Source organism: Varroa jacobsoni, unplaced genomic scaffold (assembly GCF_002532875.2).
Source record: "Varroa jacobsoni isolate VJ856 unplaced genomic scaffold, vjacob_1.0 scaffold_1297, whole genome shotgun sequence".
Lineage (NCBI taxonomy): Eukaryota > Metazoa > Arthropoda > Arachnida > Mesostigmata > Varroidae > Varroa > Varroa jacobsoni.
In genome coordinates this window covers 77,377-101,766 of record NW_019214199.1, presented here as the reverse complement: position 1 = coordinate 101,766, position 24,390 = coordinate 77,377, and the positions used below count along the sequence as shown (strand labels likewise).

Genomic DNA, 24,390 nt, shown 5'->3' with positions numbered 1-24,390 from the left:
TTTTTTGGTGGCGATTTTTTGGTGCTAGCAGAAAAAAATTGACCTGTCAATCATATCAAGCCATTGGCCGGTTGTATCACATGTCATCGTAATAGTCTTGGTGTTCTTTGACGTTGACGACCTGCAGGATTACGGTAGCAAGACATTCGTTAATTGGCAAAAAAAACGTACAACAATAGTAACTAAACTATTAGTAGTAATATAATGCACTGCAAGTGACTCCATCTCCTTTTCTCCACAAAGGATCCGTAAAAACAACTTCGTTTAGACTTGATATCATATTGACGTTTTCTTTTTTTTTATTGACGTTTTCCACCTTCCTTTCCTTCATCGGATGTCGTCGCGAGTCGTTCTCCCATGCCAATCTCAAACCCGGACCGGTTTTGCGCCGCCGGCTCGCAGACTTGTTTTCTTCGATCTGAAACTACAACGTCAACGTCGACCGGCTGAAGAAAGCTAAGGTGCCACTCGGCAGAAGTCTACCCAGTGGTTTTCAGCTATTGTAAAACCCGTATTTACCATCTCTCTCTGTAAGCTGTGATCGGAACTCGTTTATCTGGATGCCAATCTTTGTTTGAGGACGCGAATAGACGCGTCGGAGTTCGTGTTGTTTCAAACTGTTGTTGTTGTTGTTGTTGTCCTGCCGTTGTCCGCCAATTCTTGCGCATTATTATCATACCTGTTCTTTTCGCGACTCATTTTTCGTCATATAGTTGATCGAGATTTATTCATGACATAAGTGATATCTGGTGTTCTGTTATTAGGCAATTATGTAGTATAATACATCTGTGGAAACACCATTGAGACAGTTGCTTTCCTATGCTATTGCAGCCGTTCTGCTAAGGCCATTGTATGGGACGCTGCCTGCTCTATACGCGTGTGCTAATATATGCTAATATATGGATGATGCTCTTGATTCGACTGTTGTGTCGTCATCATCATTCTTGTGTTGATGCCATTCTGATCCAGTGGTCGTTGTGCATCAGATCGGTTGCTGTGTCTCGCAGGAGTGAACCGAGAACGTTTCATCATGAAAATCGCAGATTTCTACAAGAAGTTTTCGGCAGCATAGACGAGTTTCAATGAAAGGTTACGGAAAAACCTTTACCAAATAACCAATAGGAACGTTCCACTCACGAAGTATACGATTGTACTTACGACGTGTGAAACGCTAGCCATAAAAATTGGTGTTAGATTACTGATGTCATTATATGCCGTTCAAAGTCTGTTCATGACTGTTTATCCTTATAGTTCGAGTGGGGTCACAGCCGGCCCGTGCAAATTGTCCGTTTTGCCCGCAAGAAAGATCATGCGCATTTTAGGCAATTTTATGCGGTTTTAGGCAATCCTGTTTAGTGCGTAAGCTGCCATGTATTCGATTCCAATACATGCTAGCGGTTATACGTGTCATCCAGTTATTGCTGGGGTTCACCCACTACTTCGGCGTTGTTTAAGTCTCCAGGGCGATTTGCTAGTCTATTCTTCGTACATTGTTTGCTACATAAAAATGAAACTGTTTTATTTCAATATATTTCACCTAACTTGATTGCTCGTATTTTTGCTGCTGAATTGTTTTCTTACTAATACACGAGTGATGTAGCATAATTTAAGGAAAAGATTGACGATAGATGGAAAAGGAAGCGACAAGGAATATCAATCTCCTAGTGTATATGTAGTGGTAGGCAAGCCAGAATTTGGTTTCTGCTCTAAAGAAAGGAAAGCGACAACATTTGATTCTGTTGGGTGAATTTTGAAATTGTTTTAGTTAGCAGAAGCACTTGGTCGGTCGACGAGTGGATTCGAAGCAAAATTGGTATCTTTTTTTGTTGAAGAAAATCGACATCGGGCACCCGCAGTTATGGTTCGCACGGATTCGATAAAGATTGCACCGACGAAGCGGTTATTAGGTGCCCATCGACTTGCCACAACACCACTTGACTATTTAAAGGCTAGTCAGTTACGTCTATTAAGTATACGATTTTTCACTTTTATAGCACCATAGCGGCTGAAGGTTGTCGTCGCCATCGCTTGTATGTACTGTGGTAATGAAATTCACTATGTACGTATTCCTTCGATGTACATTGCAAACCAAATACACGAGGTATTTTTGATCAATGTGTGTTATTACAAAACTTAAACGTTGCCAAGGTGTCCTATAAGAACCACAAGTTCATCTGTCCGACAGGCTGTGTCAGCTTATTGACAAATGAGAGTATCTAAAATGTCAATACCTTTCCGCATCATTAGATTGAGGTGTAACGGTCGATGACCATATCGAACATTTTGACGGAAAAACGGGTATTTCCGTCCTATTTCCGTATACTCACTAGCGAAGCAGTTCTTGTGACCGCACAAAAGAGACGGATGCTTGGAAATTTTCGGGTAAACCAAGCTTCTTTCATTGGATAAACGTTTCGTTTCGCACTGCTTTCAAGAGCTCGATTGGTTATATTCTGATCCAATAAAAATTTGACGGGGCGATCAACGACGGCCTTACTCAAAAGCGAAACGATTCTGCTATGATGAGTAAACGCTTTTTTAATGCTCCGTGTTCCTATTTTCACTTTTGGGACATAGCTGTTGACACTATTACGGTATGACTTGCGACCTCCTCTTGTAGATGTAGTCAAATTAAAACGTTTTAATTAGTGTGTCAAATGCACTGGAAATGCACCGTAATTATTGATATAGACCGACGTATGATATGCGGTAGAAAAGTGAACGAACTGATACGCAACACTAACATTTTAATATCCTTGAATCTACAGGTACCGGGGGCGAGATCCAGTGGCAGTTCTCCCAGGTGAAAGGAACCCTTGACGATGAGGTGACAGAAGGTGAGCTTTTATACATGGGTCGAAACCCCTATTCATAGCTAGTACATTGTTAAAATCTATCAAGGCTACAAGGTTTATCGGCTGTTCCCAGGAATCGTGAAACAGTAATATGTGAAGTACGCAGTAGCATAGGGTAGTTGCATCAACGATCTCTCGACACCTAATCATCCTCATGTAAACTGATAAGCACAATCGACACGGTATATATGTTACGTGAAATAAAAAATGCAAAATCGGCCGTCCATGATATTGTTAAGAAGTGGGACATTTCGCTCTGAAACTGAAAACGTGATCTTATGACAGGCAACATTCAACGACGTGACTATAACTTGGAAGTTTTAGCCTTTGTGAGAATTATGGTTCTTTCCGTGTAATCTTCATATGCCGTTGTGTTCACCGCCATCGCTCTCATTACTATTGAGAAGAACCTTCTCGAGATAGTTTTGTATGTAATAATAATTCATAGTAGAGAAAGGGACAGATCGTCCAGAACTTCAGCCTTCGTATGATGCCGGTTCGCTCCTTATGACTGTCGACTAAGCCATGTTTCATGTACTGTGATTCTTATTCGGCTTTGCACTGTGCCACTCTCGTCCTTCGGATTCCTTCTTCTTAGGGAGCACGAGACGAGCCAAATCTTGGGACGGGTTGATATTGGCATTCGTGTTACGCTGCACCATATATACAATGCGAGAACGCCTAATAGTTCGAATAATTTTCTACGGACGTCCACGAATCGATCTCATTTCCTATGAAATTCATTGGATTAGCGATTATGGTGGTTGGTCCTTCGCCATACCGATACACGGACTTGCCTTTCCATCGCATAGGAAATATAGCCATTGATAGCATGGCAAAGATATTTTTTGAGTGGTACGTTAGCTCTATTTAGAAGCGATTAATATTGGAAGGTAGGTCGAAGCGTTCAGGAATGTTTGCTTGTCGCTAATGGAGTAACGAAGGTGATTTCACTTTTATATCAACAATGAGACATTAGCGTGCCAGGAGGTCCACAACCAAACCGTTAGGACAATATTTGTGCAGTTCTTTGGAAATTATCTCTGTTAAGAAATAAGCCTTAGGAAATGCCACATTAGTACTCATCGACAGCAGTAATAACGAAGATATTGTCTAATGACTTAATCAGCTACACATCTCTAGAATCGCGTTCGACTCGGTTTGGTTTTACTCTTTGAGATGAGCAATGGACATTACGAGTGTAACTTCACACGTTTTATTCAAATATAATGAGGTAATATTTATGTTTGATGAATACTCGCACAAATTATATAGGACAGGGAAATTTTTTCCGTTGGTTAAGTGGATGTGCCGCAGCATACTGGTTATCGAATTGGCCCTGCTTTGAGTTTCCGCTGACCGGTATAGTACTTACGTACTCAGTTACCTACTTTATATACCGTGTTATTTGGCTAATTTTTTGCTTTTGCGCTGTACCGGGGAGATCGTATCATTTTATATCATTTTACGATCGTATTGCGTGGGTACTCGGACTAGCGACCATGCTCAGTCGTCTGAGTTGGACATTCCTCACAAAAGGATAGAAGAATAATCTTTTACAATGGAATTGGTTGTGCGGCGGGGCACTCAGTGCAGCGTTCTTCTAGTACTAGTAGCAGCAGTAGTGATTCGTTATCGGAAGTGCGGCGGCAATTAACTGCGACGTGCTAAGAAAGCCGGTAGTTTCAACCCGGGCTATCTCATGAAAAGATAACATTGCTTAATTAGCATAAGGCAACAAAGCGCAGCTTCATTATCAGTGGACTGAGAATAGGAACTACTGGATACTTAAGTCTAAGATACTCGCTTCTCTAAGACGATTTTTTGACTGGAATCCTATGAAATCGGTTCTATGGAACCCGGTTTTCTCTAACAACAAAGGTTTTAGAGAAAACCTGGTTATCACTCGGCTAAACGATGGTATTTACAGAAAAGCCTGACTTTGATAAATATTTTGTTTAGTTATTGTTTGTATTGCTTCTAAGCACTGTTTTTCGACAAGCCATTTAACCTTGTTTTGTCTGATCATAACGAACAGCAGTCCAAACTAGTTATCCTATGTTCCTTATCGATCAGATGGGAAGCAGCCATTACGTGAAATATCGTATGGCCAGAAAAAGGCAAAAATGTCTGATTTCACTGCCGCTGCTGCTTCAGCCTTCACGTAATAACGAACTATTAACAGTCGAGCGCAATAATAAACCGAGTAACCGACCGATCTCCGTCTGTCTATTTAGTTTGACGGTAACGTCCGGTAACAGTAACCATCGACTGCCGAACAGAGACCACAATAGCCCACAATGTACTACCATGGTTACGCCTTGCCTCCCAAGAGTAACATCTAGATTGTAATAGGTATGTTAGTGAACGTATTTAAAAAAGGTTAAAGTACTACAGTTACCACACCAAGTTCAGCTGGATCGTACAACGGCGGGAAAGGAATTACGAAATACGATTCTTCTTATTTATATATTTCAAAATGAATCCCAATTCTGTAGAGGTAACGGCATACCTTATGCTGCTAAAGAAGGACATATCTGAACTTAAGATTATACCATATACCAGTTCTTTTACAGTATCAAAAAATCCAAAATGGAACCGCTTATTTAAGTGGTTGTTATGCTATTTTAATGCCTTCGGAAAGCGCATCATGATTATCAGTATTTTCGAAGGTACACGATACAAGGTTGTTTACCGAGATTCCTATGTCATCACACTTGCTTTTGTTTTTTATGGCCTTCATCCTATCAGTCTTACTGGACCTGCGATAACGGGCTTATGGTTGCTCCTGGAATACCAGCCATAATCGTCTTGATCGTTTCCACGAAAAGTGCGAACTTTCCATGGAAACCATTTCAAATTCGAACAAAGGAACGTTAGTATCTGTGCATAATTTTTTCTGTGGTAATTATCACAGGAACAACATCAACACCTTTTAAAAACACAATTTTTGTGCCTGATTTTGTCGTCGTTTTTGCTCATTTTATTCAACGTACGTGTCAACCTGTTTCTTAGGCTGTTCTTGTAGAGATTAGACTGTTAACCTACTTGTCGACATGTTTCGTAACTTCGATTACCTCTTTAATCCAAGTGTGTTCATTCTTCTTTGTTCGGGCTGGTCTTTGGCAAAGTCTGCCGCGTTTAGACCTGGCTCAATTCGTCTAGTCGGACTGAAAATCCTCCGAGAGGATAGGGGATTGAGTCGCATGAAAAGCGTCTAAGTTTACTCTATTCATTGCTGGGCCGCACCCTTTGCGCCGTCCTTAACTTCCACAGTCTCTGTATCTTGTAAACGCGACCACAGGCACTAGGCAACCGACCCACTGCTGCCAGTTACCACTGCATCAGCAAGATCTTTTCCGCGAGATAAGGTGGTTTGGAGTCGTTGCGCAGGTATCAGCAGGGCCATCTATTCCGCTAGGCTTTTAACAGGCTGTTGGAATCCGAACCAGTTTCGGATCGAATAGTAAACAATGGCATTGGTGCTATAGGGGTTAAAGTGACGAATGTTCGGAGTAATATTATATATATATAATATATACCGCTGTGTTTATCTAAAAAACGATACAACTAGCAGTAGTCCTTGATGGGCTTCGATTTATTCCGATTTTTCGTTGAGTTATTGTCAGTTGTTAGCTATTACCTCACAGCGATAACTATAAACTCATATAGTGAGGTACCAAAATTATGCTTTATCAACTTTTTTACGCAATAATATTTGAATATTTACCGTTCTGATCCTTGTTGTCCTTTAGGTACCCTCGTTAACGATAAATTTGTTCATGATTCCAGCGGACATAATAAGCTGCGTGGAGTTTAACCACGACGGCGAGCTTCTCGCGACCGGCGATAAAGGCGGTCGTGTCGTCATTTTCCACTGCGAACAACCGCAGTCGTCAAAACGAGGTGGCCACGGAGCCGGCACGCCTGGCGAATACACTGTCTATTCAACATTCCAGGTGAGTGGTACCGAAACGGAGCGAGGTGACACAGAGCATGATCATGCTAATCAAACGCCATATTCCTAGAACATCTTTAACCAGAGAAGAATTGATTATATTCGTATGAAACACACAAATGGTGGTTGTTACGTTCACCACGACGAGCACATATTTTAATATTGAAGCATAGCTCCTTTACCATTATGACTTATTCCTGTTGCTCTCACACTAGATAACCACGGAATTAAAACCAACAGAGTGAAATCTTGGAAGTCACCAGGAATGAAAGCTACCACAATTTCTGATGGTTAAGCAAGTCTGATAATTAATTACAAAATCACTGATTACAAGCAGTAATTTTACTTCACTTAAGTCACTGATAAATTTAAAAGTTGATACTGGTCGTTAAGCTCAGGATAAACAGAACGAGCGAGACACTCCTTGGAGAAAACGCATTCAACTATGCGAGTTACGCCATCCTGTATCAAATTACGGTTAGGGATATTTTAGCGTATATTCTCTACGCGCTTCGATGTAGTACCGTGGCATTGACACGGGCAAGGGATATTAAAGAAGAGCTATTTTGTGGGTAGTAATCTTGCAAAAAAAAAGGTAGTAAAAAGGCTGTCTAGGGTTGTTGTATGTGTCTTTTCACGCGTACATTTTATGGCAACTTTGAGCGCGCAGATCAAACTCCACACTACGCCGGTGACATCAATCACTTCGTTATTGACTCTTTTGAACATAAAAATAAATAAGTTAAATAGCAAACAACTTTAAAAAGTTTTTTAAAGTTGTTACTCTTGTTACAAGTTACTCTTGTTTTCTGTAACGGCAAGTTACAAAAAAAAATCAGTTTACTTTCAAGTATATAGACTTTTGGGAGGCCACTAACAACAGAAACCCCTTACCTACGGTCACCCATTGTTTGCAGAGCCATGAGCCAGAATTTGACTACCTGAAGTCGCTGGAGATTGAGGAACGTATCAACAAAATCCGTTGGTTGCGAAGAAAGAACCAGGCACATTTTCTTCTCTCTACGAATGGTAAAGTTGAAATCACAAGAGACACATGATTGAGACGTGAAGTTTGGAATAATATGAAAAATTTCCAGTCAGAGTCCATCTTCTAACAATGTAATTTTATGGATTTTCCCGTCTGTCTAGACAAAACGATAAAGCTATGGAAGGTGAGCGAGCGAGACAAAAAGATCGATGGATACAATCTTCCACCCGAGGGTCCTGCGCCGTCGCTTACGGACTCCAGCGAGTTGAAGGTGCCAACAATCGCACCGATGGAGCTTATGGTGGAAGCCTCCCCACGCAGAGTTTTTGCCAATGCGCATACGTACCACATCAACTCGATTTCCGTGAACTCCGACCAGGTAAGGACGAGTTCACGAACATGTCATTAGAACTGACACTTTTTCGAATTACACAAAAATATGTTAGAAGCAAAATAGAAATCGCATTAAGGAGTCGGCAGAATAGTAGTTGTTAACTCATTAATTACTATCTGTGCTCAAAAGCTCTCTGTGCCCATTTCTGCTTGTTTTTTTAGGAAACGTATCTATCAGCAGATGACCTTCGCATCAACCTATGGCATTTGGAATGCACTGACCAGAGTTTCAACATTGTTGATATTAAGCCGGCAAACATGGAGGAACTTACTGAAGTAATAACGGCGGCCGAGTTCCATCCTCATCATTGTCAGCATCTGGTCTACTCATCATCAAAGGGCACCCTCCGGCTGTGTGATATGCGTCAGGCGGCCCTGTGCGATCAGCACTCGAAGCTGTTCGAAGAGCCTGAAGATCCTACGAATCGGTCATTCTTTTCAGAAATTATCTCCTCGATTAGCGACGTCAAGTTTTCGCACTGTGGTCGATACTTGCTATCTCGAGATTACCTCACTGTTAAGGTAGGGGTCATTACGATGAAAGCTTTTTCGGTATATAAACACCTGTGGAAGAGAACTTCATCGTCATTTTCGGTGTTTTTCTGGCCACTACTAGAACAGTGTCACCGTCTGTGTTAAAATATGAGATGTAGTATTACTATGATTCTGTAATACGGTAATTTGTGCATACGAAAATGGGTATGTTCTATAAGAGCAGCTCATTCAATTAGTACTAGCAGACCAAGCTAATACATAACGGCTTACACTAATAGGTTTCATTTTTGTTCAGGTATGGGACCTTCAGATGGAAAACCGGCCCGTCCAAACGTTCGATGTTCACGAATACTTGCGAACACGGCTTTGTTCGCTTTATGAAAACGATTGTATTTTCGATAAGTTCGAATGCTGCTGGAACGGTAATGACAAGTGAGTATCAAACCATATATACGTATGTGCTATCGCTATAAAAAGAAATAGGTAATGCAAGCGAGTACATTCACCCTCGTCCTTTCATGTATAATAGGCAAAATTAGACTCCCGAGTTCCATTCGGGTCGATTCGTGTACAAGACGCCAAAATAACGTTCTTTCTGGTTTCTGTTTATCCTGCTTACGATTTTGGGATACATTTCCTTAGTTACATAATGACGGGTTCATACAACAACTTCTTCCGCGTGTTCGATCGTAACACGAAGCGAGACGTCACGTTGGAGGCGTCCCGGGAGATTGCCAAACCTCGAACTCTGTTGCGGCCAAAACGGGTCTGCGCAACGGCGACAGGTGTTGGCAAACGTAAGAAGGAAGAGCTGACAGTCGACTGCCTCGACTTCAATCGGAAGATTCTTCATACGGCTTGGCATCCTCGTGATAATGTTCTTGCAGTGGCAGCTACCAACAATCTCTACTTATTCACCGAGAGAAGGTAGCCGCCAGCCGTGGAGGATGCTGGAGCAAAAACGACATCAGAAACTATAATTTCAACAGCCGCAGCTACAATTATTAGTAGTAGCGTTTTCCCTGCTAATGCTACCAGTAGCGCTACTATGACGATGAAAACGGGCGCGACAATGGAATCACAACAGCAGGCATCATTATTACGAACCTCGAACAAGACCAGCAACACACGAACACCACCTCCTCGCCCACAGCGTCCGCCTCTACCAACAGCCCAACCCCCTGCTCGCCCCCCTGTTACACTCTCGCAAAGAACCAATACTACAACAATAACAGGAACAGCAACAACAACGATTCTAAGACCCGGCAGTAGCAACTTACAAAATGAGGCGATTACAGCAGACTGCTCGCTAATAATGTCGTCTGCTTGGAGTAGCAACAGGGCAATGCTGCCAAGGCCCGTAGCAACGGCAAAAGTTGCAACAGCAGCTGCACCAGCTTCAACGTCAAACACAGTACCAGCATCTGCACCTCGAGAAACAGGTGGGACCCGAAGAATCCTGCCGGCAATACCAGTTACGGCACCAGCTCCTGCAATGGGTCGCCATCGTTAACGGCAGCAACAGTTTACTGCAGAGTTCACGCCGTTCGTCGTTCTTCTTTCTACTTTAAAACGACGAGGATATATTGCCATAGAGAAGGAGGCGAAACTAGAATAATAACAAAAAGAAAATGAGGTAGAGATATTGACGTGGCAATACTACGCAAGGGTACAATAATATGAAGAGGTAATGGTAGAGATTTCGAGAGACAGGTAGAGAGCTACAGAGAACTATTCTACTGAACTATTCTAGAATGCTGCTCTTGTATCATTATGCCAATGAAATAATGGCTGTTATAACTGCTATTATTATCACTATTGCTCTACAATTAGGACGAAGTGATGTCCGTGGTGTCACGTACAGTACTACAGCAATTCAAAAAGTCGAAGCAGCAGTAGCGGAGTAGTGTGGTGTGTATAGAAAATGCACGTTGCCTCAACCTAACAAGACCTGTAAATGCTTTGCACATACAGATACACACACATGCGAAGTCACACAATAGATGGCAAGCAAAAGCCCGAAGAACTGTTGAGCTTGCCTTAACATTTTGCTCTTCATTACTATGTCTCATTGCAGTTCAGGCACACATTCATAAACAGACAAACAGCGACTGTTTCCTGTAAACGTATTTAAATCCAGCTACTTCAATTTCCACTGCTAGCTTGCTACAGTAGAGCAATTAAAGTTTGTTTGACACTTTCCGGCAGCAGCTGTAATAGCGATGGTATTTCGCATCAGTCAAAGCAGTGAAGACAGCAGAAGATAACGAGTAGCATTGGGCTAACCTGTCCATGGAAGATTTTTTTCGAATAATAATTATTCCGCCGATCAGTGAGAATATCCTCCCTCACCAGTGCTTGCATGTCTATGGCGATGTCTGTGAACATGCCATAAATGTGTGACTGTGAAATCAAAAGTCCTAGGCCGCTAAAATAACTGAGGCCTACCAATATAACAACACTATGATGAGGTAAACTTGACCAATAGATTCTCTGTAGGCATAGAGTTGTCGACAGATAAGCGTGTTCCAAGTTGGATGCGAATGTTTCTTCATGTGTGATGATGACTATCTTGCCGAAGCTATGCCAACCCACCAGGTGTTACTTTGTACCTGGGGTTATGAGCAGCTATCTCGACAAAGGATAGTGTAGATTGCATACAATGTAGACTGTGTACCAGTTCTATGAACCAAGTATGCCAGCTTCCGCGAATCTGACGCACTCTGCTACAGGTATCCGTTGTCCACACAGCGGACAGCTGTTGGGTGGTGCACACACAGAAACGGGCATAGAAGTATACGCTGGATGTTGAGCTCCTAGAAAGCAAACTTTTCAACATGTAGAGGATAGTCTTACTGAGTTTGTGACGGTATGATGAATCGTCGTCACAACTATGTTCCAGTGGGGAGTACGGTAGTATTAAACATTTGATTCTGTAGACTTAGTAATCAATGAATTGATCTGCCCCCCTCGAAACGTGCTCAGCGTAAACTTGGGAACAAAGACAGCGTTTTTCCGTCACCCGTTGGACAATCGCCCTAATGCCCTCCCCCCATTGAATCATAGAACAAAATTTTTTTGGTGGAAGATTTTGTGCTTGCGCACCAAGAACTCCCTACAACACAATAACATATATACATTTCAGGAAACATGTTGCGTATGAATACCTCCCTTGGAGGTACGCAGGTAACTAAAGTGGTAAAATGAGCATGCATGTTGTCAGAAAAACTATAACAACATTAAAAAAGACAACAAGAAAAACCACAACTCTAGCACAAAGTGGGAACGTTTTATCGCAACACTTCCTGGCGCTGACGCTGGTGCTGTTTCACGTGAATGCTGTTGTTTGATCAGAGATTTAAGTAATTTCTGGGCTGGATGCATGTACGTAGGTCGCGCTCTTTCACAAAAAAGTGACAAAAAAGTAAAGATGTTTTCCGAGAACGCTGTCGTTAAGAAAGTATAAAAATACTAATGACAATTCTAAATAAAAACAGAAACAAAACGATAAACATTGAACAACAATATTGATTAGCTAATGATGACAACGATGAAAAGGGTGCGCACATATTGATAACGGTAACAATGTTACCGTTATCAATGTCTTCTGTCCTATTATAATACCGAAGGCGAAAATAACGACGAGTCTTAGTTGCTCACTTTCACTCGGTTTATTTTGTAGCAGGAAAATAATAGAAAATAATGAATAATGAATCGAAGAAACGCGAAAAAATTATATTACTGGACGAGATGAGGGTGATAGATTGACAAATTGGATGATCAAAGATGAGACTACTATTTTGATAGGGGCGGTTTTTTGTTGGGTTCTCTGCTGGGCGTCGCGCAAACACATACACAAACAAAGCGAGAGCTACGTGATTCACATACGAGAAAATGTATTTTTTATTGACAACAGATTAGAATGAAGGGGTGAGTCGAAAACCTCAGGACAGCAACAACGACAACAAAAATACGAACAATATTAGCGCTAAAATACTCCCGAAATATGGGACATAATAATAGAATATGGATGATACAAATATGGTTGCATAGCTAGAAGTATGTCGTGTTATGTACACTTCGAGAATAGACAGGTGGGTATAATAGAAAAGCGAAAGAAGGTGAAGTCATATGTCGGAAAGAGCGAGGAGTAATAACATGGATTTGTCTTAAGCGTTGGCGACGTGAATGATGATCAGCGCCTATTAGCGGAGGAGCGTCGGTCGATTCCCTTCATTACTACACCGTGCATAAGATGATAACGATTATTATATTAGTAATATTAAGTTGTAATTATATAATTGCTATTACTATATATTTGAAATTTTTGTCGACTTAGCATTGTTTTTTATTATATTAGTATTAATAGTAGTGTACTATGTATAGAAAATAACTGAGGACAAAACTAGATAGCTAGATAACTGCTATGTATGTTAAAACGCCATTGAATGTAAGCATTGGAACGGAATGGGAAAATGTTGTAAAAACTAGTTAATAAGAGGAGGAATAATAATGACATTATTACTCTCGATAATAATAATAATGATGACGATAACAGTAACAATGAAGTAATGAAAAAGGTTTTAGCCAGGAACTGTGAGATATGGGCGGGACCCCGTGATGTGAATGCGGACCACTTGTAATAATATAGAAAACGTTGCAAACCTTAGTGTGTAAGGAAAAGATAAGGAAAGAACAGACAACGTATGCCGCCTCGTGCTACATTCCGGCAGATCAGCTGAAGTATGATGGTAACTCAATCGTCAAAAGAGTACGTCACATTGATTAATACCGATATTGGTACAATGGGTACTCAGTGTCCACACAGATAAACGACATAGAGCGAATCTATTCCCGTAAGTCTATCCAATTGTATCGCTATTCAGTGATGAAATTCAGTTTTTGAATATGCTAGAGAAAAGAGCGCGAGGTTGTTTCCCTATCAATGGAAATGTACTGAGGTATTCGAAACCTCAAAAGCGGTAAGAGAGTGTTAGTGCGATAGGAGTGTCTGTTTTCACTAACTGGATGAGAAACTAGGACGACAACGACGTTTGCCGTTGACGTTGTAGCTTTGGCCTTGTTTAAACATCATCTCAACGTTGAACAATTCGTAATTGAACAGCAGCGTCGCCAACGGACTGTTTCCAGGTTTTGAATATTCGTACATATAAAAACAGCGCCCGCTATGCTATATACGGAATGTACTGGAGTGGAGAAATTTCTTTTTTGATTAAAATGGAAATTTGTTAAATACAGGAACTATGGTTGCACATTTGTCGTCCAATCTGATGTGCAAATAATATAAAATGCAAATAGGCAAAAATGTTTTTATCACTGAACTTGACGAATATTCTTATAAGCGGGGATCCGCTTATAAACTTTTTGAGATGATGTTTACTGGGCGCAACAGTAGCAGCTAATGCGAGAAATTATGTATTACACAATAATAATAAAATTGATATTGAATAATACATGATGACAATAGTAATTAGTAAAAGGCGAACGAGTGAAAAAAGGAGGAAAAAGAAGCGAGAGATTGACGTGGGGCACAATGGAGAACAAACTAGATCATTATATGTATAATGAATGACAGCAAACAAATTTAAAAGCGTCTGTAAAAATGAAAGTTTGTAGCAGCTTTGTTAACATTGGAAAGAATCACGAATTGCGGCTTTCTAAGTCGGTAATATTTAGAGGATCGCTTAGATCATTTATACGGTAGGGATTATCCTCTAGAGCGACCAGAATGAATCGCTCTACTCTGCGTTATGCGAGAAGCTTTACAGCGAGTTGCACTGGGCCAATGCTACATAACCCAGTTAACTCCTGTGCGCAAGATAGAAAGCCGTAAACGCTGAACTGTTTTATTTATTTGAGAAAGTGATAATAAATGATTACGATGATTATATTTCTTTATTATGATTGACGACCCAAAGGAACGTGATTAACAAAGCGACAAGAACACCAACAATAAAGATGAAATATAGAAAGATAGTGAAAATTTAACAAAAACACTTTCATTAACAAAGAGAGTATTACATGCTAGAACTAATACAAGCGCATCATACAAATACAAATAACAAAGTCTTAAAAGTCACATTATGCGTAGAGAGAAGCAAAGCTAACAATGAAATAGATGAGGGGGAGGGAATGGTAACGAGCGCGGGTAGGTTACACATACTTCCCGCTTACTTTTACGGTATATTATGAAAAAGTATGGTTTAAATACGTGAAAGAAACGACGCCAGCGGTTGAATAGTAAATAACACGTAAGCGCGTGCATCGCAAGTACGCGACCACATGCATATAGGAAAACGAAAAAGGGAATAAAAATGACAATGACGAGTATGGTGACTATCGAATGGAAGTGATGGATTGAAAGATCTATTGAGACATCTGGCAGTAGCTGAAAAAAAGTGAAGAGAAAAATATGAGGAAACGATGCCGAAAAGAATGCGTGAAAAAATAAAGTAAAAACGTAGTAACATTTCGACCATAACAGTGGAATATATACAATGATGGTATAACAGGTAAATTGCATCGGATAATGGATGATGGTGAAGCTGATGGGGGGAACAGGTTTGTGGGTTCAAGAGGGGATAGGCTGGATGGGGTGAGTTGAATGATATAGCTGAGGATGACTGAAAACCAGGAGAAAACGGTGGTGGGAATTTCTTTTTTCCACCAATGCATTAAATATGTTAAATGTATAATTGATTTTTGATTGTTATTTGTAATAAATTACTGAATAATTTGGCTGCGTTTTAAATTTTTTGAGACAAATATATAGGTAACGTTGTTTGATTTATGCGCTGTTGAATAGTACAATAATCCTAAGCTAAGAATAACCTAGGATGACTCGGCGTATATTGTCGCATATAAGCAGCTTATTAGTGTTTGTCGCTCCGTTATTGTCCGAGAAAAACCTAAATTTAGTTGAACATTTTTGCAGAACAAAATGTCTTTGGAAAAATCGAACGTAGTTTCCATTGTATAAAATACACAACTAATTATCGAAACAGTTTGGGTCTTTATAATTGCCAGTGACTTTACTTAGCTATTCTATAGATTACAATGAATCAGTGGTTTATACAGAACATTTTCGAAATACTTCTTTGTAGTTTTTGGTGCGTTACCTGTACTTTTACACTCGGACGGAGCACGACCTCATTCGGGCATTATACGCATGTAATTTATCTCTTCAGAAGCCTAAACCATCAAATTCTTCTAAAATACTTACTAGATCCTCTTAATAGAATACAATGCGATCACCCTTGAAGCATTAATTATTCCACATAATAATAATAATAATAATAATTATACCATGAGGCAAGCTGAAACTCACGGTAAGGAAAACTGGTAGCTAGTACAGTACTATCCTCGCCAATTTGTTACGATCTCAAAAAGGACATTGCGGCCGGTTTACGATAATCAAATGTGGCTGTAGAGATTTAACGTCATTTACGGCATCTTGAACTAGTATTAACACCTGTAACGTGTTTTGCAAAAGAAATCCCGACAATACTTATTAATATTTAAATTTTCTTGCTTTTTTTGTTATTATTTGTTTGACTTCTAGCAGGATTTTATTAGTAAATGTTTTAGCTCCCTATAAGCATCTGATAAAAATTGTTCATATTTAGGTGAATCGATAGACCCCCGCACTAACTAGATAAATATTTATTACAGGTAATAAGATGAAGCAGTTACACATTTTACCCGATTTTATTGTATTTACATTAGGCTCAGAAATACATTAAAAAAACGATATTCCGGATAGATACTTCTCGCTGAACCTTAAGAAGTACACAGTTCTAGCAAAAATTTAGTGTAACAATTGCATCGCGTCACTAACATTCCCTCATCCCTATTGATACATTCCCCTCCTCCATTCCAAAAGGCAATCCCATTGAGTGAGCCTTATGTATCTGGAATGTAATACACTAAATTCTGGCCGGCCTCTTTCGGATTCCACATGGTGGCTTAAGAAGGTCTAACAGGCGAAGAAATCTATTGTCTTCATCGTAAGCTCACGATGAAGGCACAGGTACTCGAAGGAGATACGGCTTAATAAATGATCCAATGTAGAGATTCTTGTCATATTCCATAACTTCAGAAAAAAGTGTGTAGTTAGACGAATGAAGACTTCGCAATATTTGGCCATTGTCTCCGAGCTCAACAATGACACCACCTTCACGCGCCATCTTCAACAAAATCTTGCCGTGTGTAAACTGCAAAGTTAGCGAAGGCAGTACAAAATGCATGAACGAATTACAACCCGCGCTACCCTTATAGTCTAATTTTTATCTGTGTATATAAAAATAGAAAATCAAATCTGTTTTACGAAGCATTACAAAAACAAAACCTACATCGGCGCTAAGATCCCGAATTGTGTCGTACTTGATGAATTTGTTCAGCGATTCCAAAGCTTGCCCCAATAGCCAACAAAAACGCATTATAGTCTTCGCAATGAGAGGGAACGGCGCGATTGAGTCCAAAATCGTGGGGTTGTCAGCAGATCGTGCAACACCAATGGCCACCCAGTACGTACCACGATTGGTCAAGCGAATATTATCACAATCACCAGGTAAGTTTTCAGAGAAGACGGAGACCTTACCTGTGCAAAAGTAAACCGACTTTTCGGTAAATATCTCAGTGTGGTGCTCTTAGTAATCAATGTGCTCCACGCCATTTGCTAAAAATGTCCATAGCATGGTAGCGTAAGTTATAGCATATGCTCTTTTCAGCCATTTCTTTTTATTAATGTTGAATTGAAATAGTCATATATGAATTTATCTATATTAGCTCTAAGTACATAGTTGCATCACTGATCACCTACTAATGTCCAGAGTAATTCGGTAGAATAAAAACCCACTCTAGTTTAAATAAAGAGCTATCTTAAAATGTTAGTGGTCATATGATCTGTTCTATATCTAGGTCACTATTGTCCATTATTCGATTCATCATTCGCCACCTACGAGCGAGAACCTTTCGTATTCGTGTAAATTTAACTAACCCTTGTTCGGACCCTCGAGCTCGTATTTCATGACATGCTTGGATAGTAGCTCCGAAAAGAGAAGAGCGGTGCGATCTTTTGAAAGCTGAAGGCCGTTGGGAAAGTATAAATTCTCTTTAAGAACATCGCTTCTTTTTGTCTTGGTATCGTACGTCAAAATCCTGTAAAAAAATAATCACAAAATACGAAATCAATATCCACTTTCTAACGATATGAATGACAAAGGTTATCTCCAGAAACGAAATATCGAATAATTTAAACTAAAAATATATGAAAATATATAAAACAACAGTCCACGAACTAAAAATATGTTGCAGTAGATTGAAGTGCTATCGTCCCATGTTGTCTACCTTCCAGTGTTATCGTGTTCCATTATGATGTATACGATCTGATGGAGTCCCCAGCGTGTGCTGGCCTGCGAATAGTAGATAACTCCATCATCGTCAATGTCCAAGTCATCAGGAAACAAAAGTTTTGATGACCCTACATACTCGCCGACTTTTACAAGAACGTTGACTTTACCTGTCGACAAAAATTTAAAAAGTAGATCTTAATTAACTATTAGTTTGACGCTCGTTCGCACGACTTTTTTATGTAGAGCTCACTTAATAGAAATTCCTTGACACAACGTTAGTTCTCAATGACCATCTCAATCGAAATACAAACTAACCTGTCTTAACATCGATCTTTACCAATCCTTTGTAGGCATCCGTTGCATACAATTCCCCACTGGGGGCGAAACGGAGCCCCAATACACGCCCACATCTTTCCTCATCATGAAGGCCCTCGCAGTCACTGCCTGTATTGGCAACCTGCCCTTGGCAAAGTAATACAGCACAGAAGACGTTTACAAACCTCTGCTACTGGCTAGTTATGCGATTAAAATCAACTGTATGTGCACATAAGCTCACTGCCGAGAATTGCGCTTCGAACTTGTGCACGCGTGCGTACGTATTTTATTCAGAGATGAATTGTAAGTCTAAGTTAGTAAGTTAGACCGACCCATCCATTAAGATTTTAAATTATGCAGATACCACGTATGGATACCTTGGTTATAGTTTCTTTCACTGGGTCAATCTGGTAAATGTGCCCGAATTGAGTTCCAGTGTAGATCAGGCCATCCTTAACAGCAAAGGACTCCGGGCCTCGCAGCTGATGATGGAAAAGAATTTTTGCGTGATCCAGAAAATCGTTTGGGGCAAGCGGGCCTTCAAACTTCGGTAGAGTTACGCTAAAGAGTCAAATCAACGAAACCACATACGTAAATCGGTTCGCGCTCTACCGCCCTTACGAAATATGCAAATATACTGGTGCTCAAGTAAGATTTCAATGAATCCTTATAAACCCGAATAATTGTCGGTTGCATGACTGCCACGTAAAACGAAAGAAGAGCAACTCACTTGTAGGCTTCCGGCTCGAAATCAAGGGGTACAGGTAAGAACGGCAGTAGGGTGACAACGAGTATCGAAACAACGGCGACCGTCACGTGAAATTCCGCTAAACGTCTCAACATTTTGAACCGTCACGAAATGAAGATGTCGCAATTTCAATTCACTCGAATATAAGCTCTGTAAACGCTCGTTAGTGAAAATCGCGTTAGGCAACTACTTATTTTAACTAAAGGAAATAAGTAATAATAAAGAATAGTAACAGGGATATTTTTGTTTAAAATATTCCTGTTACTATTCGCGATTCGGCTGGTAAATAGTGACTCATGTTTTAGAAGTAGCCGGAACCTTCTCAGCAAATGGGATATTTCAAATGTTGAGATTCTTAGAGTAATATACACTAAGTTGGAATACATGACTACGTATGCTAGTTGAATGTCCATATTTCTATGCGAAAGAAGTTTCTATTCTCATTAAGATGACCTGGGTCTGTTCATATTCATTCGAACGACCAATCTATTGTTTTTACAGTTATTTTAGAGATAGATATCCTTTGAGCTCCGACGTTGGCCCTACTCTATTTTCAAATACAACGTATCTTTCCCGGCAAGTTCGAATGCTAGAACCTGAATCACTGTTAATTTGTTGAAACCTACACAGAATTCTTGTACATTATTTCGGTAGGTATGTTTATATGGGGTAGATTTAGTTTTATTTGTTTTACGTTGCGTTTCCCAAGGCTGCTCGTTGGAAATTATTTCTGTATTCGCTGCCTATAATCTACTTTATATGTTTAGTTTGTTTGACCTGTTTGCCAAGCTGTTTCCCTTTAAAAAGTAAATCAGCTACAGAAAGAAGGATGCGGGAAGCTATGGAGGATATGTTTTTACTATGAAAGTAATGTAAGTTTCCGTGAAATATCCACAATCAAATGCTCTCGAGCGCTGACGGCCAGGCGTCGACTTGTTTTTAAATATCCTCATATTGAGAAACCGCTCGAAAGGGTCCCTTCTGCGCTTGGCTAAAACCATAACGCGAAAAAAAATTAATAAGTACTTCTTTTTGTATCCATTTGCGTGTGAGTTGTTGAACTAAACCTCGGCCACAAAAGTACCTGAATTATTACGCCAGCCTGTTGCTTTCATTTGCAAATCAGCTGCGTTGGGCTTCTATACACTCCAGGACCTATCAGGGTTGTAAATTTCGTCATCCGACTGAGATAACTTAATACGCAAATCTTAAATAATATTGATACGAGATTTTCCATAATCCAGGTTTTTGCTTCTGGCCTGTTTATATACAACGTAAACACATAAGTGTTTTCGCTTTTAACATATTAGTGGACTACGTAACAATATATGCTCAATATGGTACACAATTTGCTTCGTTTATGCGAGGAATGTTGTACTGCTCCTAGACAAACGCTAAGAATCGGACTCAATCTTAACAAATTTCCTGTAATTTAGCAGCAACGGTTTTTAGCTAGTTTTTTTGGTTTGATCGGATTTTTGATTCAACAATCTCGGATTTCAGTCACCAGTTGATGCTCCAGTATAACGTTTAGGACAAAGGCCAGCATTAACATAAGCAGGCAAAGCTTGACACTTGTCTGATCTTGTTAAAAAAAAAAAAAAAATATATATATATATATATATATATATATATATGTGGGGTATAGTCAAATCTTACGTTTAATTCCATAATTATATTTGGCTTTCTTTGCGCATTAGCTGTGATGTTTCAATCACAAAATTTAGCGAATTTAAAAATAAAAACAGACAATCATCTGACCGGTACCAGCTGATTATGCTCTAAAGATGTTTTTCTATTAATTTGCTTTCACGCTTCTTTCAGAATTCCTCTTAGTTCAACATGAACAGCTTCAATAATATGAGATCATACATGACAATTATTATATTTTTAAACCACTATTTTGCTTATCATATCTTGGTACAACTGTTTATTGATTATTTTATTTTACTTGGACAAAATCATGGGCAAATTTTCCACACACATTTTTTTTCTTACACCGAGCGTTGGGTATTAGAGCATACGATTCTTTCCGACTTAACCCACAATTCCCGAGTGACATGGTGCTACAGATGTCAAAAGCATTTAATGGGTTTTTAAATGTTATTTAAAGCGCAAAGTTTGTTTGCTCTAAGTAATGGGTAATTCAAAACGGACCCCATGTCATCATCGTTCTTGACAACGTATATATATATATGAACAGGCGGGCTCCCGACTCAGCGTAGTTAATGACTTGAAACCTATACAACTGGTCTTAACAGTTTTAATTTGTAGGTGCCCGATAAACACTTAGTAGTCTAAATTTAAAACCAGACAACTGTACGCGTACTAAACGTAGCCATCTATTTGGAGCAATTTCTAACGGCACTACTAGGCATGAAACTCTGCTATGCAACTGATGTTTAAGCTCGACGGATTTTGCTGTCCTAGAGGATTTCTTTTTTAATAAGATCAATACGGTTGTTTCACCTGGTATATATGTTTCTAATAATGCGAATAAATTACGCAATTAGATTCACAACTAAATATTGCGATAATATTTGATGAATATGTGGGTGTTTGCAACTAAAGATGCTTGTTCATTCAATTACACCTCTTTATGTGGTTAGTGATGCTTGATCGACTACCCCTGCCGGATTATTTTCATCAGAAATGACTGAATGTAATGATCATTAGAAAATAAGAAAAAACTGTTTTTTTTAATTTGTTTTGATTATCCTAATGGAGCAATATATTTGTGGCCAGTGTTTGTTCGGTGAACGTATTTCTATACTATATGCCACTGAATATTTCAGGCGATTTTTTATCTTGGAAAAGTGTAATAACAAAGAAAACAATATTCGTTTGATTGATATTACAGCTTTGATACTTTAAAAAGAGATTTCGAGAAACGCGCAGTAGAATGCTCAGAAGCAAGACTTCAAGAGTAGTACGACAAGTAGTGTAAGACGGTTGCTAACAACTTGATCTCTAGATGATTATTAGTCAATAATTTGCTAATCTGTCATACAGTCGGTATAAGCTATAGGTGGGACCATAGCTGGTGACCTGCGGCGAGTTCAAAAGCACTGATATCATCTCAAGAGCCGCTATAATTTCATTCAAAAAACTTACCTTCTGCACCAGTCGGCATCACTTTTGTGCTTTGATTTGTCACAATGGATGATCTGGGCAAGGTGGTTAGTGTAAACGCATTATTAACGAAAGGTTAATTATGTTTAGTTATTATTTAATAATTAATTATTATTAAATTAACGAAACTTAAGCACATATATTCTTTCTTTACACTTTATAGCCAGAAGTAAAGCATATATCTCCACGTTAAACTGTAATTATTTGTTACTTTTTACCTGGACGCAGCAGCGGAAGCTTAGAGCAGCTTTATTGAACTATGAGCTGTTCAATGTTTTCCTGCTATTAAGACATAATATGCGGCTCGGGTTGACACCTACTTTCATTTACTCGAAATAGCATCAATATTTTGCTCACTCATCTTGGCAATTGTCTCCTATGAAACGAATAGTGGGCTAAGCTTCACTCGTACGATAATGAGATTAGAGAAGAACTGGGCGTCCGGTTGGGTGCCCACACTCTATAGAGCACTGCTAACGAATTATTACCAGAAAATGATACTGCGACATATATAATTATCAAAAGCTTGTCACGAGAACATTTATATTTACGTTCGAAATTCAATTAAATTCTGGGTTTAAAAAAGAGCTTAATAGTGGCTCACATCACGGTTCTCGGTCTGAACACCGATGTTGGTTTACAGAAACCATAAAAGAGGCGTGTGCATGCCAGAAGAGGCACAATATCTGTTCATTCTAAAAATACAACAAATATAAGACACTTTTCGATTAGAAAACAATATTATCTGTTACCCGAAAACAATTCCTCTAATTTATTAAATTCTATAAAACATGAAGTTCGATGTTTGGACTATGTTTCAGATAAACTTGCAGCATAATTAATCCATAGTACAATTAAGCTTCTCTTCGATATCATATATATACAGTGATCTATGTATAGTCCCAGTAGATAACAGAAGTATTCTCATCGGAGATGCTTAGAAAAAAATTTATATTGAAAATATTGATATGCATACAGAAGCTTCCTGAACAAATGACAGGGCCTTACCTTACAGTTCGTTTATGATAAACAGAAAATCGGTGAATCAGATTCAAAAACGTAAACCCTATTTCAGTTCATTCGTTTTTAGTAGTGGAATGTGAAGCCATCGCCTTTTATTAAACAATAAATAGAACTTATTCTCTAAATTTCTAATAATACGCTGGAGCGGCACCAGACATCTTCCCTGCCACGTTGCTTTTCTATGAAGATGCCACCCCGGATTTCAGGTTTAGTATACCTATCAAAAAGAGATTATAACAGGCAATTTGTTTTTCTAGCAAAACGTTATTAGTATTTACTATGGATTGATAGCTATTTTACATACACTTCACAACCAGAATTTGAATGAATTTGTTCGAATGAGAGTTACTTGCCGCTTCCTAATACATCACAAGCACTTGGAAACGCCGACCATCTTTCATGTTAATTATTTATCCTTTTCATTTATTAGCTTTGGCTAATAGTTGTATGCGTTACAATATGAAGCTTTAAGAATTTAAAGTGAAACCTTCGTGAGGAATCTTGCCATACCCAAAAAGGTCTCAAATTATAATACTTTAGCACAGCAGGCAAACTATAACGGAGCAATACTGCTCTCCGTAAATTTTTAATGAACTGGAACAACAACAAGTTGGTCTGTGCACGGCAGATGAAGCTATGATCATTGATTTCTTCCCTCCCCTAACTTTTTTTTTAACTGCTACTTTTTCATTTACTGATGCGATGAACTCTGTTTGGCTGTATCCTGCTACCAAAAATGCATTGCACAGCGTTTAGCAACATAAGAGATGACAGAAATACTAATGTTTTATACTCTGAACTTTTGTTGACACTGCTAATAGCTAAAATGCAAAGTATTACCGAAAAAGAAAGCAATCTGCTAAATTGACATAACACAGCGATACGGCGCCGTATCCTATATTTGATAGATACCTGCTTCCTGTCACCATAGCATCACCAAACTTGTCACAGTACCTATTTCGGTTGCTTAAGCTCTTGGAGATAAATGTCTTGTTTTTCCGTACGCAGTCATCAAGTTTTCTCTAGCACAGTATCGGCTCTATGCAGACAAATCAACACAGCACGCACCGACGCGGCCAAGAACCAGGCCTGGAGCCACCGGCTTTTGC

General features: G+C 39.3%; 2 protein-coding genes across 7 annotated transcripts in view; one reads left to right on the top strand and one right to left on the bottom strand.

Moving 5' to 3' along the window:
• The window catches only part of tws (protein phosphatase 2 regulatory subunit tws), a 55,090-nt gene extending 39,644 nt beyond the window's left edge, over positions 1-15,446 (top strand). For all 5 annotated transcript variants that reach the window (XM_086971727.1, XM_086971726.1, XM_086971728.1 and 2 more), the window contains 7 exons: positions 2,769-2,837; positions 6,648-6,814; positions 7,731-7,842; positions 7,963-8,180; positions 8,357-8,716; positions 8,985-9,121; positions 9,332-15,446. In XM_086971727.1, coding sequence (XP_086827853.1) covers positions 2,769-2,837; positions 6,648-6,814; positions 7,731-7,842; positions 7,963-8,180; positions 8,357-8,716; positions 8,985-9,121; positions 9,332-9,620 — 1,352 coding nt within the window. In that variant the 3' untranslated portion in view covers positions 9,621-15,446. The remainder of the gene's footprint in view (positions 1-2,768; positions 2,838-6,647; positions 6,815-7,730; positions 7,843-7,962; positions 8,181-8,356; positions 8,717-8,984; positions 9,122-9,331) is intronic.
• A 952-nt stretch (positions 15,447-16,398) lies between these two features.
• LOC111268531 (adipocyte plasma membrane-associated protein) lies at positions 16,399-24,361 on the bottom strand. 2 transcript variants are annotated; one of them, XM_022847572.2, is made up of 8 exons: positions 24,236-24,361; positions 19,109-19,276; positions 18,756-18,939; positions 18,379-18,520; positions 18,059-18,230; positions 17,709-17,869; positions 17,062-17,309; positions 16,399-16,923 (listed from the first exon to the last, which is right to left on the bottom strand). In XM_022847572.2, exons 2-8 carry the CDS (start codon positions 19,219-19,221, stop codon positions 16,723-16,725), a joined length of 1,221 nt encoding a protein of 406 aa, XP_022703307.1. In that variant the 5' UTR covers positions 19,222-19,276; positions 24,236-24,361; the 3' UTR covers positions 16,399-16,722. The 2 variants fall into 2 exon arrangements, with proteins under 2 accessions (XP_022703307.1, XP_022703308.1); XM_022847573.2 differs by having other exon boundaries at positions 24,194-24,289.
• Positions 24,362-24,390: the final 29 nt, after the last annotated feature.